Here is an 18038-nt window from a genome sequence, read left to right as displayed (position 1 = left end):
GTATAATTTCAAAAATATTTTTTTCTGATATTTTTCATCATATCACTCACAATATTTTCACAAAACTATTCTTTACAACTGTGTCAGCATGTGATTTCTGAAAAATATGACAAACTGCTTCAACACATTGGTTAACTGCAGGAGTAAGTCTTGGCAGTTGGCACTTGGCAGGAATGTCTTTAGAAGGCAGAAGCGATGGCCACTTCATTCCCGCTCTTCATTCATCACATGTGCACTACCTTCGGTGTACTAAAATAATATGTCACATAATAATAGAATTCAATCGAAACTTTTGTCGAAACTGAACCAAAACACTCGGCTATATGTCAATTTCAATCGAAACCGAAATCAAAATTAGAAAATAAGAATCTTATAAAGGTCACATGTATAGATACGTCCATCATATACTTTACTTTTCTTCATATAAATATTATAATTTATTAAAATAATAATTAAATTTCGGCCGAAATCAAAAATCAAAATTTCGGTTGTCAATATCGATTGTCAATTTTGGTTAAAGAATATAAGTATTATATACTTCTTCATAAACACCATAATTTAATTATTGAAACAATAATTACACATATTAAAATTAATACTTATGGAGAAGATTATATGGTTTCAGACTATATGATTTCAGTCGAAACTCTCTCTCTGACACGTAATGAGTGTTCATTTTCAGTTTCGGTAAAAGTTTCTATCGGATTGTATATAATAATAACTTTTACTATTTTCATTACTTTATTATATAATATTTAAGAATCTAAAAAACAAAAACTTTAAAATAATAAAACCAATGAAACTAAAATTGAAAAACCTAACATAAAAGTTAAACATTTAGATTAATGAGTTGTATAGTTCTAAAGTAATAAAACTACATAAGCATAAAATTTAAATTCTGACAATGAGACAATATAATGTTATAGGTTTACAAAATTAAAAAACTGTTTCACATTGTATGAGATTAAATAAGACATAATGATCGCGTTCAGCAGACTCAACTGTTGCGGAGCAAATCCGTGAGCGCTCGCTGCTATTGAATGATCTAAAAGAATAACAGCGAGCGCTCACTAATTCGCTCCGCAAGAGTTGTGTCTGCTGAACGCGGCCAATATTGGATTATGAAATACAAAATACTGAAAATATATTTTTTATAATTTTTACCTTTTGCCCCACAACCAATTTAAAAGAACGCTCGATTGGCTCTGAACATCTCGAGCTATAAATATCAATACATATTACATTAGTATACAATTTTAAATATTCGCTAATATGTTTACTGATTATTCTATTACTAAAAAATCAAATGATACCTACAGAGCGTGTAATTAGCGTTGACAAATCTTGCGGCTGCTTCGGGCGGTAACGTGTTTAAAACATCTCTGTGCGCTAATAAGGACATTTGTTGTGTATGCCTTAACTCTCGTTCGTCCTTCAATCGTACATCCTTTGTATGGCTGACTGAATGTAGCTGTGACAATCTAAAGGAGAACTAGCTTATATCAAGCTGCAAGCAATTTACAATATGCAAAAAGCAAGATATTTAGGATGTTATGCTGAAGAACAAGAATATTTTTAGTTCTTCAACATTTGAACTTACGATATTCTATGAGGATAATCTATGAGGAAATACATCAATTTTTATTAAAATAAAATAAAAAATAAAACTTTTGACTATGATACCATAATAATCTTAATTAGAGTTCTGCCATTATTCATCATTCACGCCAATACATATCAGCGACTGGGATAAAAAAAACTTAATTGGTTTGACGAGAAGCTGCGACTTTCGATCATGAAAAAATCTACTTACGAGCTAAGCTTTGTTTAATTTTTTCTTTAAATACACTACATTAAAAAAATACTCGAATTGCACATTTAATATTTAAGTATGGTCATAGAATTTTCTACCTATTTTCTACCTAGCGTTAAATGTTATTTTTTATATTGAAAAAATAAAATTCAGGGGTTAGCGTTAAATGTAGAACATAAAAATTTCCAAATCGAATCAAAATATAAAAAATCCAAATTGTAAGCTGTGTAAGAGTACGTTCATCTAGAAGTAGTAAATTTGCAATTTTATTATAAAAACAAGTTTTACTTACTTCAGAGCAAGAGCTTCCTTGTCCTCAATCGGAGTATCAATAGCTTCTTTCGCAATCTCGACTGGTCCCTCGGACTTTGAAGGCGAAGGTTGTTCCACGATAGGTTCTACTATCGCACGAGAAGACAATGATGAATCTTTCATTGGACTTGCTTCGGGACTGCCTACTCTCCTAAGTTCTTCGTTCACTCGAATCGCATTAGATAATCGCAATTGTAACGTATCGCGCTCCTCGAGCAACTGCATCAATTCATGAGTCAATTCTTCACATCGGACGTCCCTTTGATGAAGCATATACAGCGCAAGATCTAATTCACTGGAAGTAGTCTCTTTATTATTAACTGATTGAACAGTTTCTAAGCTTTTCGATGATGTTGGTTCAACAGCATCTATCTTCAAGGCATGTTGTATCAAATCATGTTCTAAAACCTTTTGCATCAACAATTTTTTGAGCCTATTTACTTCTGTTTCATTAGTCACCAATACTTGTCTTAATTCATTCAATTGTTTCTCTTCTTCCGCGGACAATGCCAAGAGTTCGTCTATACGCGCCTCCTTTTCATAAATTTGTACCTTTAAATTATGAAGTTCGGTGTCTTTGGTGATGCTCAATTCAGCCAGTCTTCTTTCTTTTTCCGCCAAATCGTCGATTGTATGCATCAATTCGATCTCTTTTTGTTGTAACTTATTATCCTGATTACTCGCAGTTGTCCGTAATTGTTCAAATTGTGCTTTCAGATTCTCGATGTTGCTATCCTTCAATCGAAGCTCCGCCAATAACTTCTGATTTTCCTCCGATAATCTTTGCTTTATATTATCAATCTCTGATTCTTTCGTTTGCAATTCCCTTTTCAGAAATTCTTCAGCATCAATACGAATTTGTTCTTTCTCAGAAGTTAGCTTCTCGATGGCGTTTCTGTTCTCTTCAGAAAGTCTCTCGTAATCTTTAAAATGCAGAATCTGCTCTTGTAATTCCGCAACTGTTGTCTTTAACATCTGTATTTCTTGCTCTTTGCCATACAATTCTCCCATCAATCTCTGTACGGTTTCACGCAGTTCGAAGTCATCTGATTGCGGCTCCATACTAGCCTGGAGACACAACTGCGAATCTTTCTCGGCTATGACGTACTTCAATTCGTTAATTTCTTGTTGCTTCGCGTGCAATTCGTTCTGCAACCTAACAATTTCCTCCTGGTGCACAGATCTTCGGTCTCTGGAGAACAAACTGGCTTCCTCCTTAGATACGTGCTCTTGACTTTGCTCGTTAACGCGTTGTATCAAAAGATTCACGTGCTGCTGTTTCTCTGTCAAGCTTTCCGTAGTTGCTCGCAAGGAAGCTTCTAGTGTAGCTTTCTCATTATACAGACAATTGATTCTATCTTGCATTTGCTGAATAATTGTAGGATACGTATTCTCGCTCAATACATATTTTAAATGTTCCAATTCTTGCTGCTTAACTTCCATTTGCGCTTTCAATTCACTTATAGTGCTTTGCAATTCTGCATCATCGTCATGACCTATTCTAGGAATCGAAAGACTATCGATCATTTGGGCACTTTGCTCGTTGCGCAATCTCTCCAGTTCGGCTCGTTTGTCATTTAATTCTTGATTCGTAACCTCTAATAAAGAATCCTTATCACTCATCATGGCCTTAATTCCTTCCAAATCGTTCTCCTTGGCACATAATTGTGTGCTCATGTAATGCAATTGCTCGGTTTTTTCTCGCAAATCACGTTTCAAAGCATTAATTTGCTCTTTATTATTTTCTATTTGAGTTTGATACACTTCCGTCTCCTGGTCATATTGCAATAAAATTGATTCTTTCTCTGATTTAAAAATTTGAACTTCTTGTTCCAAGCTGTGAATACGTGAATTGTATTCTTGTAAGTCAATTGTAGTTGCTTCTGTGGCATTTAATCGATTCTGCAAATGTTGGATATCTGCTAAACATCTTTCCACTTCTGCTGCGAGTTTCGTTTTCTCTTCTTCATATTGTATCAATTCTTGTTGTTTTTCCCGCAATTTTTCATTCATCAAATTCATGTCAGTTTGAGTAGTTCCTATTATCGAATTTCGTTCCGTTAGATCCTCCTTTAAATATGCAATTTGTTGCTGTTGCGTTTCCAATTTAGTCGTGTAATCTCGCAGCTTTAAGATGTATTCATCGACTGTTGATTGCAATGCAATCAACTTCTCTGTTAAATCACGTAATTCCTTATCTTTTTCTTCGATTTCAATCGCATGCTTTTGGACCAATTCTTGAGTAATCTCACTAACGATAGTATTTACTGTTTCCACACTTCTTTGCTGCATCAATTCGTGTTCCTTATCGCTAAATGCTTGCTTCCAGATTCCTACATCTTGTTTCTTCTCGTCCAATTCTTTAGTCAAGTTTTGTATTTCCGATTGTAGTGTCGCTTCAGCTTGCTGTCTTTCCACATACTGAACTTGAAGCTCTTGTTTCAGATCAGCAACTTCCTGAACTCTGGCATTAAGCAATTCCGTGACTTCCATTAAAGATGCATTAAGGGCCGAAAGTTTTTCTTCCGAACTCATTAAAGCATTGCCTTCCAAAACATTTTTCTCTTCTAAAGCTTTTTGTAGGTTTTCTATCTCTGTTTCTAATCTATCTACCTTCTCCGCAAATTCAATCTTAAGAAGATCGTTGTTCTGCCGCGTTGCTGTCACTTGATCGTTCGCGTCTATTAGACTTTGTTCATACTGCTTTCTGAGAACATCATATTCTTCCTTACTTTTATTTAAAGCGCTTTGAAACTCAACATTTTGGTTGTTCAAAACGTCTAACTTTTTCATAAGCTCATCGATGTTACTGTTATCTTTTGGTTCCAAATTTGCCATCGCCGTTTTTTGTTCTTCTAAAAAGTGTTGCAGTTGCTCATTTTCTGCTGCAAGCGCTTCTAATTCATCCTTCAAATCGTCTATTTCTTCTTTATATTTCTTTGATATCACTTCCAAATCATCATTAGATTCTACTGATCTTTTCTGCGGCTGACTACGTGCAATAGATTTATCGATTTCATAAGATAACAGATCACTCTGACTTTCATGTATTGAAGAAGAAATAGTATCTTCTATATCAATCGCATTTTCTTGTAATCGCCATTCTAAAGATTGTATTTTATTACCTAGTTCCTTATTTTGAATGCGTAATACCTCAACTTCCATGTCCTGTCTCTCTTTCATTTCCATGTATCTCTCATTAGCTGATACTACTACATCAAGTCGTTTTAATAAAGCTTCTTTCTCAGCAATAATATTTTTCTTTTCCTCCTTTATTTCATTAAGAGCTACTTCCAAACTATTAATTTGCGTCTTCAGCTCCTCTTCAATTGCCGTATCCAAGTTGAAAAAGCTGTCAGTCTGTTTCTGCGTCTTTAATTGTTGCTGCAACCCCTCTATTTGCACTTTATATTCTTTCAATTTCTTTACCAATTTACCGTTCTTTACTTGCGCCAATTTACTCCCCTCGGTAATCCTAATGTTCTGTGCTTCTAGATCTTTAATTTTATTTTCCAAATCTTTTACTTTCGCACGCAACTGCATTTCGGCGCTCAATGTCATCGTGCTAAGATGTTGACTGCTGATAGCTGATTGAACATTCTCCGCACTCCAACCCCAAGATTCCTCATCAATATTGAGATTCTCAGAAACGTTGTCCCAACCCATACCTATATCCAACTGAATATCTTGCTGTATTTCCTTTTCAATAGAAGCTTGTGCTGATTGTACGTGTTCTTCTTGGCTAATTGATTCTTCGACAACTGTAGGAATTTGTTCTAATTCTTGTTTGATCAATTTTTCCATGGAAGTAAGTTCTTTCAAGCTATCTTCGTATATCTTCGATTCCTGGAGACTCTGTTTTGAATCATCCAAAGCTTGCGTAACATTTGCAATAAGTGCTTGATCCCTTTCCTGCAAAACATTCTCTAATTCAATCTGTAGATTGCCCTGACTCGCAAGCGATTTTTTCAGTTCTTCCAAGGATCGCATTAAATCTCTTACTTGCAGTTGTTGCAAGTCTCTCTCTGTGGTGGTTGCCAAAATACGCTGCTCCCACTCTTGTATTAAATTATTAATCTGAAGTTTATATGACTCGACTTGCTGATCTCGTTCCGCTGTTAGTGTTTCAATAGTCTCTTTCACAGAAGTCAATTCTGTTTTTATTGCAGCGATTTCTGTGTTCTTAAGTGAAATTTCTGTTCGTAAACCGGCTTCTACATCTACATGTTGCTGCAATTGCGAATTCATTTGTTGTTTTACAGTATTTAATTCGTTAATCAATAAATCTATTTGGGTGTTTTTGTCAATTACAAGCTGCTGTAATTTCTGTGACTCTGCTTCAGCAATACAATATTGTTCCTGTAATGTTCCTGTATTGTTCCTTGTTTTCAAATCATTTAACTGACGAGTTACATTATCCAATTCTACATTCAATGAATCTATCTGCGCGTTCTTTTCAGAAAGAAGATCCTCTCTCTTTTTTAATTCGCTTTGTAAATTTTCAAATTGATTTTGTAACTCTTGAATATGTAATCTCTCTTCTTCTATATTATTGAGTAAAAGCCCTATTTCTTTCATATGCTCAGAACACTGACTCTGTTTCTCGTTTAACAAACTCTGCAGTCGTTCTATTTCCTTCTTATCTGAGGTGTCCGTATCCGAAACAGAAGCTGTATCAAAAATTTTCGCAGAATCGAACAATTGTAGAACATCATCATTCTTCTGTTGTTGCTGATTTTCAGTAATAGGAATTTCAACTTCTTCGGAAACTTCAACTTTGCATTCCGCATTTTTATATTTGTATTTCTCCAACTCAACCTCCAATTCCGATACTCTCCGTTCGTTCACGGCTTTTTCCGTTTTCAAAGAATCGATTTCCTGTTGCAATGTATTTGTTTGATCCACAAGTGATTGGATCCATACGTTGAAGCGCTCTTGAGCAGTTTGCATCATCATATCGTTATATCTCTGAGACTCATCAGTAAGCAATACGATATTGCCATACGAATTGGCCAACTCGTTATTCAAATTTTCAATTTCTGCTTGACTCTCTTGTAAACGCGCTTCTAATGCTTGAACCAAATTCTGACATTGCTCGGAATGATCGCAGGGCTGCGCGATCCGTGTGTCTTCTTCTCTTAGTTCACTCTGTTCCGGAACCTGTGTCATAGTCGCAATTTCTTTTTGTAACTGCTCGATTAATACACGACGTTCTTCTGATTTCTTTTCAGCGTTTTCTAATTTTTCGTCGATTTGTGTTTGTTTGGAAAACAAGAGGCCATTTTCTGCTTTCAGATTCTTTATTGTAGCGAGTTGTTGCACATATTCATTTTCCATTACTTGCATGCGTACACTCAATTCTCGCGCTTGCTCTTTCACCTCATCCAAAACTACCTGTTTCTGTTCATCCTCTTTGCTCGCAGTTTGCTTATAGATTTCATATTCTTTGATAATGTCCTCCTTCGCCGTTTTCTCCGTCATCACTTCGAGAGAAATGCGTTCTATCTCTGTTCGTTGCTTCTCAATTTCCTCATCCATCTCCGCAACGTGCTCCATTAACATGGCAATTTTTTCTTTTAAACTAGTCGATTCCTTTTCAAATTTCCCTGAATTTGCAAGAATCTCCGCAGTATCATTCTTCGTTTGCAGTAATTTCTCCTCCAAATCATGGATCTTGTTATCCTTTTCCCGCATGGAAATCTCTACTTCTTGTATCTGCTTGTTTTTAACTTCTTTCTCATCTTTCTCTGTCATCCATTTCTCTTCCAATTCAGCGACACGCGCTTCTAGTTCTTGACATGCTATCTTCTTTTTATTAAACGTAGCAACAATCTTCTTCATCTTTTCAGACTGCGCCTGTAGCTTATTCTCCGATTCTGAAAGTTTTTGTTCCAAATCTGCGACCTTGCTTTCTAAAACTGTTTTCATCTCTTCTGTAAAGTTTTTACCAAGCAGCTCTTTCTGTTCTAATTCAGATTTCATAACTTCGTTTTCCTGTGTTTTCTCAGCTAATTCCTCGAGAACATCTTCCAATCTACGATTAAGCATCGCTATATCCTCCATGTGCTTAGCTTTAAGCCGTTCCATTTGCTTGTATTCGTTCGTCAGCTCTGATTGCACTTTCTCAGCGTACGTAGTTTGATTGTCCAAAATTGCTTGCAGTTCCCAAATTCGTTTTTCAGCTTCAATCTTATCGTTCTTAATTTCTTCAATTTGTGTGTCCAAATCTTTCTTAGCCACAAGTAAATTACCAATTTCCTGTTCTTTCTTAATTAATTCATTTTCAATGTTCTCGTTACGTTTTGACATATCCTCAATTTTTTGCGATAACTCATTGTTTTTCTTTAATGTTTCTTCATATTTACTTCGTAATTCAATATAACTCGTTTCTTTATTTCGCAAATTCTCCAATATTTCCTCAAATTCTGCTATAGACTTGGATTGCTCTAATAATTCAGTAATTTTGCTAATATTATTTTGTAGAGCATAAACTTCCTCTTCTTTCTCCTTTATTATATTATTAAGTCTCGCAACCTCTCCTAATGATGACAATAAAGCAGCCTCGTTTTCTTTAAGCTTAATCGAATGGTTATTCAACTCATCTTGTAAACTGTCTATAGTAATCATTCCATTTTGCAATTGTGCATATTTAGTATGCAGCTCTTGATCTTTCTTTTCAATCTCAGCCTTCAAATCTGCAATTTCATGTTCTTTCGCCGTTACATTCGCCACTTCATCTCGTAATCTCGTTTCGAGGGAACTCATGATACCTTGAAGATGGTCTTGTAGAGCAGCAGTCGCCGCATCTTTTTGTTTTATCACTTCTAGTAATTCTTTATTACCATTCTCCAATGTCTTAAAAGCTTCTTCTATCGATGCTTTCCCTTGCTCCAGCGCTTGCATTTTTTCTTGCATGTCATCATATTTGAATTTCCATTCTTCTGCTGTAATGAACATATCCTTCAATTCATGTTCTACACTTTCCAATTTTGCACCCGATACTTCATACTCCAGTAATTGTTCGGCTTTCTTTTGCAATTCTGCCTCCATGCTTTCCAATTTCATGTTCATTTCTTCTATCTGATTTTTATATTCTACAATTAATATTTTACTATTTTCCACTTCTTTTTCTAAGGACGCTACAATTACAGTTTGTGATTCCTGATAAACAACTTCCTCCGCCTTTCGCATCTCCGAAATTTCATCGGACGATTTCTGTAAAAGAATAATTTGCTCTTGCAATTCCTGCCTCTCATGGGCAACATTCTCCTTCTCCTGATTCAATTTTTCCAGTTTATCAATAAGCTGCAACCTTTCTCTGGAGAAATCATCACAGGTCGTATGTTTCAGCTTTAGATCCAGTTCTTCTTTTTCTCTGGTAATTTTAATTAAGTGTTCTGTTTGATTGTTGATATGTTCTTCGAGCTGTGCGATTGTCATCATCATCTGAGCATTTTCTTTCTCCAATGTTGCGAGTTTGGATTTTGCATCATCAGTTTCGCATGATGTTACATTAACCGAGTGTTCAATTGAAGTTTTCCGCAATTGCGTCAGCTCTTTTTCAAGAATCTGTTGCCTCTCTATTAAGGCATTAATTTGATCAGCAGATTCTATCACTTGAATTGACATTTGAGAAGTATGAGATGATTCCATTTGAAGACGTTCTTCCAATTTCGTACGATTTATAACTAATTCAGTATTCTCTGCTGTCAACATTTCTGTACGATCTTGTAGCTTATTATTTTCTTCTGTGAGATCTTCTATCTGTGGCTTAAGTTGAGAAATCTTTCCCAACAAATTATCATTTTCTTGAGTAAGTGTCTTAATCTGCAATCGCAAATTACTATCATCTCTAGGTGTTTCTAAATTATGATCAATCTTAGAGATATCCAATTCAGTGTTACTTTCTATTTGATGCAGTCGTTCTTCCAGTTTTGTTAATTTGATAACAAGTTCGTTATTCTCTTGAGTAAGTAGTTCAATCTTTGTTGGGCTATCATTATGTTCCGGGATACGCTCAAAAGATTCCGTAGAACCTGTATCGGACGATCCCTTCTCTTCAATCCTACTCAACTTTATGGTCAATTCGCTATTCTCCTGCGTCAATTGCTCAATCTTCTTTATCAACTCATTACGATCCGTATCGTTTATGGTTTCGAAAGATTCCGTCGAACCAGCATGTGAACCATCCTTCTCTTCCAACTTCGATAATTTAAGCGTTAATTCATTGTTCTTTTGTTCCAAATCCTCAATTTTTTTCAATAGATCATTTCTATCGTTCATTTGAATAGCTTCGAAAGATTCCGTCGAACCAGTATCCGAAGTACCTTTCTCCTCCATTTTGTTTAATTTGTTGTATAATTCTGAATTTTCCTGCGTCAAAGCATCAAGCTTTTTTAAGAGTTCATGATGTTCGATTTCAAGTTTATTCTCACTCTGTTCTTTGTGTGCTGTTTCTAGTTGTTCTTCTAGCTCAACGATTTTCATCTCTGCAGTCACTCTAAGATTCTCGGACTCTGCATTCTCCGCTTCTAGAGCTAAAACTTCCTGCTTCACCGTGTGAAGTTCTGAAAGAAGATATTCAAGTTTTACGAAATCGTTCCATCGAAATATAAACATGCTGATACTTAATATTCAATAATATAATATATGTAGAATTAGAAGTATAGTTATTAACACTGTTACACACAGTAATTAATAGTCCATCAAAGAAAAGCAGAATAGCTCGTAATTTACAATTCTATTAGAATATATAACATAATTTCATATTTAAAAAATAATTTAATCCATCAAGACACAAATACATCTTATTCTGTATAGACTATTCAATATGACAAATTACCTTGCGTTAGATCTAATTTTTGGTTCTCTAAGATGGCGATTGCATCAATATGCATCTGTATTTCTTTTGTCTGAGATGAAACCTTACTTTCCAGGTCAGCAACACGTTCTTGCCAATCTCCTGCTGAGGCTGTGCAGATCGTATAATTTGCCGATAACGTACGTGCAATTTCATTCATAGTAAGTTTTGAGCAAGCAGTAATTAAATGCTAAGCTTGAGTTACAAAAAATTTTTGGCAAAATTCCTTTTTATGCAATTGATAATTATGATATTATATAGAATAATAGTTAAGTACTCTAAAAAAATGTTAAAGAGTGATTTCTCACTAAATAAAAAACAACGGAAAAACTTCATATAATTATGTCCGAAATAGCTTAACTGTAAGATACAGGGTGTCAAAGATACAGGGTGTTAAAGTTGAAAGAAAAATTTATTTTTTTCAAAAATTTCAAAAACTACTCGGGTCATTTTGACGAAATTTTGTATTTAAAATTTCATCAAAATAATCTAAGTTATTTCTTTTTATTTGTGGAAAAAATGAAATTTTTCCTTCACGTATTGTACCTTCATCCCTTCGTTCCTTTAAAATCTTTTAAAATACTTAACTATCATCCTGTATATTCTTTGTCCCAAAATATCATAAACTATCAGCAGATTCTATTTTTAAATAATACATTATGAAATTCATTAATCAATATTAGCCACATTTAACATCTGTTAAATTTTTAATATGCTTATATTACCATTTTATTCAATATTTGAGATTGAGATATGTATATGACAATATTAAATGATACATTTTATTGTAAGATAATATCTCCTTACATTTTTAATTAAAAACATAAATCTACTGATAGTATGTATTATTTTTTAATTATATTTAGAATAGAATATTTTTTTCTTTCTATAGTTATTTGAAGCAATAAACATTATAAAAAGCCAAGAATTATATATTTCATTCAATTCACTGTTTTACATATATATTTAACTAATAACATCACACATACACCAATCGAACCATATATACTAATCAAAAATTAGTTATGTAATCAAAGTATAATATTAATACTTTCAATCGCACATTATTCATTTTAATAATCGCATATAATAATAGCATTAGTAAATAAGAATGCTGCAAAAATTTCAAAATATTGTTATTGCAATTAATCATATATCGTTCATGCAATTATTCATCTATTTAATATAAAATGAGAAAACGTGGGATATAAAAGTACTAAGAATAAATCTACTTCTATGAATAAATGCGCAGCAAACTTTGACAAGTAAAGTAGGTACCATGTTATGCTTAATAAGAAAAAAAATATTTCAAATATCATTGATTAGTATTTTTCGTAAATGTTTCGATATAATTGAAGCATACAAGACACACAAATAAAGAGATTCCATCACCAGAAAATATTGAGAAGTTGATTTCCGTTTTCTTTCAAGTACTTAAAACTCGCGCAATTAATATTTTATTGACTGTACTCTACATTTGTAAAGTTGATATCAATTATTACTACAGATATTATCTTTCTTATATAGATCCTTTGTTTTATTGTAAAAAATATATATATATAATTATAACAATTAAGATGAATGCTTTCCATTCATAGAGGAAAGAGGGCAAGAAAACAAGCTATCGCGATAAAAAATATGAACACAGATCGCATTAAAAATCCGATAATATAATTAGGACAACGGAAACGTCGGTGATAAAACGTTTGTCCTGGTTCCTACCTTTAAGCTCGTCAAAGTCTACCAGACTCAGCTGAAGGTTACCTTTCTCCTCCTCCAATAATGCCACTTGATTGCCCAATCTAACGAGTTCTGCATTCGTATCAGATATCTAATAGAACACATATATTACTATTTTCATAGACAAAAATTCGCAAACATATTGTCCCAAATGATTAATATTTGATGCCCTCAAACAATATTAATTGTATTTCCAATTAAACAGTAAAGCTTGTTTCACGGAAAATAAAACAATAAAAATTTATATATATTTTTCTCCAATTATAATTCATAATTTTTAACATTAAAGTTTAAAAATAATAATTCAATAAATTCTTACCATTTTGAAGTTTTCCAATTGCTTCTGTAAATTTTTCACTTTGCTTCTATGTTGAGCCTTTAATTTGATCATACTTTTATTTAAATCTTCCAATTCCTTTGTCAATTTTATTATCATATCTTCTTTAGGTACCGCTTGTTCAGTTGACAATCTCATTGCGATATCATTCTTCTCCGCTTCAAGTTCATGTACTTGTTTTTCAAAATCGGTAATTTTATTAGAATACTCCTCATTTTTGGATGACAATTCAGCTACTTGCTTCTGCAACTCAGTCTTCGATTCTTCTTCTAGCAATTTATTTGATTGTTTAAGTTCTTCTATCAAATTTTCAAGTTCTGCTATTCTGTTGTCTTTCTCGACGATTGCATCATTACCATCACCTAATTTACTAGTAATAATCTTATCCTGCCATCCAGCAATATTTTTCTGTAATTCGTATTTCTCATCCAAAAGTTGCCGATTATTCTGCTCCAATTTCTCTATTCTAAATTGTAAATCCTCAACTGCCGGAGTTGTCACTATACCGGCACCAGATTCTAATTGAAATATCCTTTCTTTGGCTTCCGCCAATTTTATTTCGTATTCCCCTAATTGCTGAAGAAGATTATCATTCTTTAATTTCAATGATGATTCGACAAGAACAAAATTTTCCTGCATTGATTTCATTGCGTCTTTTGTTTCCGCTAAAGTATCCATAGTGGAACGCGAGAAATCCGCACTTACTAATTCAGCTATTTTTTGTTCTTTAAGTTGCTCTTCAAATCTAAAAAGTATAAAAAATAAATAATTAAGAAAACTTGAAATCTTAAAACATTATTCTATATAAGAAACAAATATCATACAATATTACATGTAATAGTATCAATAATTAATATGTTTTACTGTAATTTAATTATATATATTTTATCTGATAAAAATTAAATATTTTCTTTGCGATTTCGATTAATAATACGAAATATTTTATTATTTATTACTCGAATATCAAAGCTTTTATTAATTTGAAATGTTATTTAATTTTATAATGTAACAAAATACATAATATATATTATCAAAAAATATATTACCTATTAACTGTATGCTCCAATTCTGATATCCTGTTATCTCTTTCCTCTAGTTGTTCCAATAGACTGACATTCTTATTTTTCAGAGACGTTTCGATTAAGATAAAATTTTCTTGCATCGTTCGCATTTCGTCTTTCGTATCTTCGAGAGTGTCCAACGTAGTCTTACCCTTCTTGGAAAGATCTGCAGACATAAGAGTAATCGCTTTCGTTTTGGAATCAATAACGGAGTCTTTCTCTTTTAAATTTTCTCGAAGATCCAGAATAGTAGCTTCTAACTCGATAATTTTGTTATTTAATTCCATAATTTTTTTCTCCTTTTCTTGAATATTTTGTATTTGAACTGGCGCCATCACCTTAAATTAAAAAAAACAAAACATAAATTTTATCAAACTAAAAAAATAAACTAATAAGTTTTATCGTACTGTTGTAAATTTTTTATGAATAAATTAATTACGTAATTAATTTTTATTTTTATTTTTATTGTTTTCAGAACTTACATTCGAAGTGATGACAAGAGGCCTAATTGGTGTAATACTTAGTTGATCCTTGTGTTCTGCTGCTGCAAAATCCGTTTCATCCAATTGTTGCCTAATAGCTTCCACTTTCTCTTCCACTGCTCGTTTTGTTTCTGTCAATTCTTTGCTACGTTGCTCGAATACTTTCCTATTTTCCGCTAATTTTCGTTGAAGTAAAGAAGACTTTGCCTTTGGGGTTTTTGCTTGACTAATGTCATCAATTGTATCATCTGTTACATCCATTGCTGTAGATTCAGTCTTATGCGTAGTGTCTTTGGATGATGAAGCTCCTTCTTTACTACGACGTGATAACTTGGCTCTAGACTTAATCTTTGACAATCTTCTTGCATACTCCTAGATACATGAACAAAAAATAAACGTGCATACAATACATATGTAATTACAGAGCATTGTTTCAATAATAATACAAAGCAATAAAAATTTTAACGTCATTTCTTTCTTTCCTAGTAACTACTTAAACAAAGTCCTATTACTTATTTTATTATTTGATATAATCTAAAATATTTGATTTTAAGATATTTATGAATTAAATTATATAATTTGATAATTTATCCGTAAATAAAATCATTTACTTACATTCTTAAAATGTTTTCTCAATTTTTATTCAGTAATAATTCAAAGACATTAATGTATAAATATTAAATAAGAAAGTTTCTTGCTTGATATTCACATGACATACAAATTTATATGAGGTTTCTGAAATATTTAGATACTTTAATAATTTATATTACCTGGACCTCCTCCTCCTTTCTCTTTAAACTTTGTTGATTCCTCATCATGATTTCCTTGAGAGATTCTAATTGATTTTTATTCTGCTCGCATGTCTCTGTGTGTACCACAGCCTCAGGAGGGCCGCCTTCCATCGCGCCTGATGATTCCTCAGACGCGCTCCACATTATGCACTGTACAAACAGAAGCAACACAAACCACTGCATTATCTGTTTTCCAATCTAACTGGGAATACACTCTGACAAGGGACAACTGAAAGTTAATGGCAGTAAAAGTTTTATCTAATATGGCAAAATATAGAGCATCACCCAATGCTTCCATTTTCCAGATCTAATTGGATAGGGTTTAGACTGGGGCAAACTAATTGCATTAAGTCTCGACGCAGATCAGACTTTTCATATTCTACCTCATTTCTACACAATACTCAATACAGAGACAACATCAAAGATCATGCATCTTTTCTCCATTCTTTATTCTAAAAGTATCAATAATAACAATATTACAAAAAAATGTAAGTATTACAAATTAATATTATTAAAGACTTTATTAATATCATTTTATGAATCAATTAATTATATATCATTAGGATGTTTCAGAATTATTCCTTTTTATTTTTATAATTGTCCATTGTATTAGTATTAATTCTTATTTTCGTTGTTATGAAAAATTAACGTTAGTTTTTCAGTTTTCTATCTTTAATAGCTGCATAATGTCAATCGCAAGAAAATATACAAAAAATATCTACTGATCATGTCTATAATATATAAAATTATAAATAGATAAAATTCATAAATAAATAATTATATAATTATTAGTTAATATAATTATAATTATATTAACTCAATTTTTTTTTTAAATTAAATCTTTATTACAATCATGCATCCATTTATTTTTGATAAAAAAGAATATCACTCATATATTCTTTGGCAATGCAGAGGATATACAGTTCCTGTCTCAATTTAAATTTGAGTTTATCTTTTTCTATTTCAAAAATAAGATAGCATATATTAAATTTAAAAAAATTGCTTTGATGCTGTTTCTATTTATTATATAAAAGCAATTATTGAATTTAAAACAAATTTATATTTTTTTTTAGGAAACAGCATAGGAAGCTTTTACATACAAATATTTTGTTTCACATATAAAAAAATGTTTGCATTTAAAAAAAAATGACATCTGTATGTTTTTATTCAAATTATATATTCACGATAACAGTGCAAAATTAATATGAAGATTGGCTTTAGTACATTTTTAATGAATGGTTATTAATTCAAAAACATTAGACAGAACAATACAAAAATAATAGATAAAACAATTCACACAAAAACAATAAAATATTATATTTTATATTCAACGAACTTATATAAATTACATACTTCGTGTTATTTTCAATTGTTTACTTTATATTGTATTATTATCTTCAGTAATATAATTGAATACAATCATTTTATAAATATAACAAAATATAAAAAATAAATATAAAAAGGAGTTCGATAACCAGAATATTTTTATTTTTTATATATATCTGCATTTTCAAATTTCAAAGCTAACCAATGATTGTATTAGATACATACATATATATATATATATATCAAGGACAAAAAATACGCAACATAATGAAAAAATATAAAACAGCGGTATAACATAAACGAATTTATAAAGACATGCATATCAATTTCGTCAATTTAACATAATTTTCGAGAACAAAAAAAACTAAATCTTCAGATTGTTATTGTGAGTCGTAAGAGCAAAATCAACAATGCTGCTGAGAGTGCAAAGTAATAACAAATGTTAAGAAAAATTCGCTTAGGCGCACAGCTTGCGGAATCCTCGCGGATCGGAAATACGTGGTCATGTAAAACTGTTCGGTTATCCGGAATGGACATATCGGACTTCGTCGAACGCCGAACGACCGAACACGTAGCAAAGTGACGTAATCCACGCGAGGGACGCACGTGAAAGAAATGTGAGCGCGCGTTTCTCCAACTCGCGGATGTCGTCGGGGAACGATTGGGAACGGGGAGATCGCAACTTGGAGTCTTCCCGGTGCAACATTTACGTACCTTCTGTTTGACGTCGCGTGAAGTGTCAGGAGGGTAACACGTCGCCGCACATAATTAGGTCGCTCTGTCGCCGATCGCGATTCCTCGGCGCTGCGAGTGAGCGCACGTCAGATATGCATACCACGGTGGAACGGCCCGCGGATACGCGATGATACGCGATAGTGAGTGACAATGAAAATTCTACGTGAATCCACGACAAGATCGAACCGACATCATCGTCGTCGTGCCATGATATTCTTACGGCCGGAAGTGCCGAAGGTACCGCCATGCACGCCGCACCGTGGCGAGTACTACTATCTTCTACAGAAACAGAATTGCAGTATTTGCAGTTGGTAAATTATTAACAATAAATAAAGGATACATTCGAAATAGGATTGCGCTAAAGTCTCTACAGATAGAATATAATGTGCCTATTGTCGTTGCTTTGGACTGCATAAAGCTTTTATTTTATAGTTTATATATTTTTATTTATTAATATTAAAATTAAATGTATTAACAATCATGAAACTTATAATTACTTCTTTCTGTATTATTTTATTCTGTATTACTTTATAATAAATTTACATATTTTACATTATTTATATATATATATATTTATATAT

The 18038-nt window shown here is 32.5% G+C and overlaps 1 protein-coding gene across 5 annotated transcripts; it reads right to left on the bottom strand.

Annotated features, from left to right (window-relative positions):
* LOC108747700 (protein lava lamp-like) lies at nucleotides 1-17680 on the bottom strand. Of its 5 annotated transcripts, none has more exons than XM_018485352.1 (11): nucleotides 17437-17680; nucleotides 15376-15546; nucleotides 14606-14977; nucleotides 14109-14461; nucleotides 13045-13807; nucleotides 12708-12816; nucleotides 10968-11096; nucleotides 2106-10692; nucleotides 1318-1481; nucleotides 1165-1219; nucleotides 1-249 (listed from the first exon to the last, which is right to left on the bottom strand). In XM_018485352.1, exons 2-11 carry the CDS (start codon nucleotides 15538-15540, stop codon nucleotides 225-227), a joined length of 10722 nt encoding a protein of 3573 aa, XP_018340854.1. In that variant the 5' UTR covers nucleotides 15541-15546; nucleotides 17437-17680; the 3' UTR covers nucleotides 1-224. The 5 variants fall into 5 exon arrangements, with proteins under 5 accessions (XP_018340854.1, XP_018340855.1, XP_018340856.1 ...); XM_018485353.1 differs by having other exon boundaries at nucleotides 12750-12816; XM_018485354.1 differs by lacking the exon at nucleotides 10968-11096.
* Nucleotides 17681-18038: the final 358 nt, after the last annotated feature.

The sequence above is a fragment of the Trachymyrmex septentrionalis genome, unplaced genomic scaffold (assembly GCF_001594115.1).
Source record: "Trachymyrmex septentrionalis isolate Tsep2-gDNA-1 unplaced genomic scaffold, Tsep1.0 scaffold20, whole genome shotgun sequence".
Lineage (NCBI taxonomy): Eukaryota > Metazoa > Arthropoda > Insecta > Hymenoptera > Formicidae > Trachymyrmex > Trachymyrmex septentrionalis.
The sequence above is the reverse complement of the archived record's forward strand: the minus strand, read 5'-3'. Positions and strand labels throughout refer to the sequence as shown.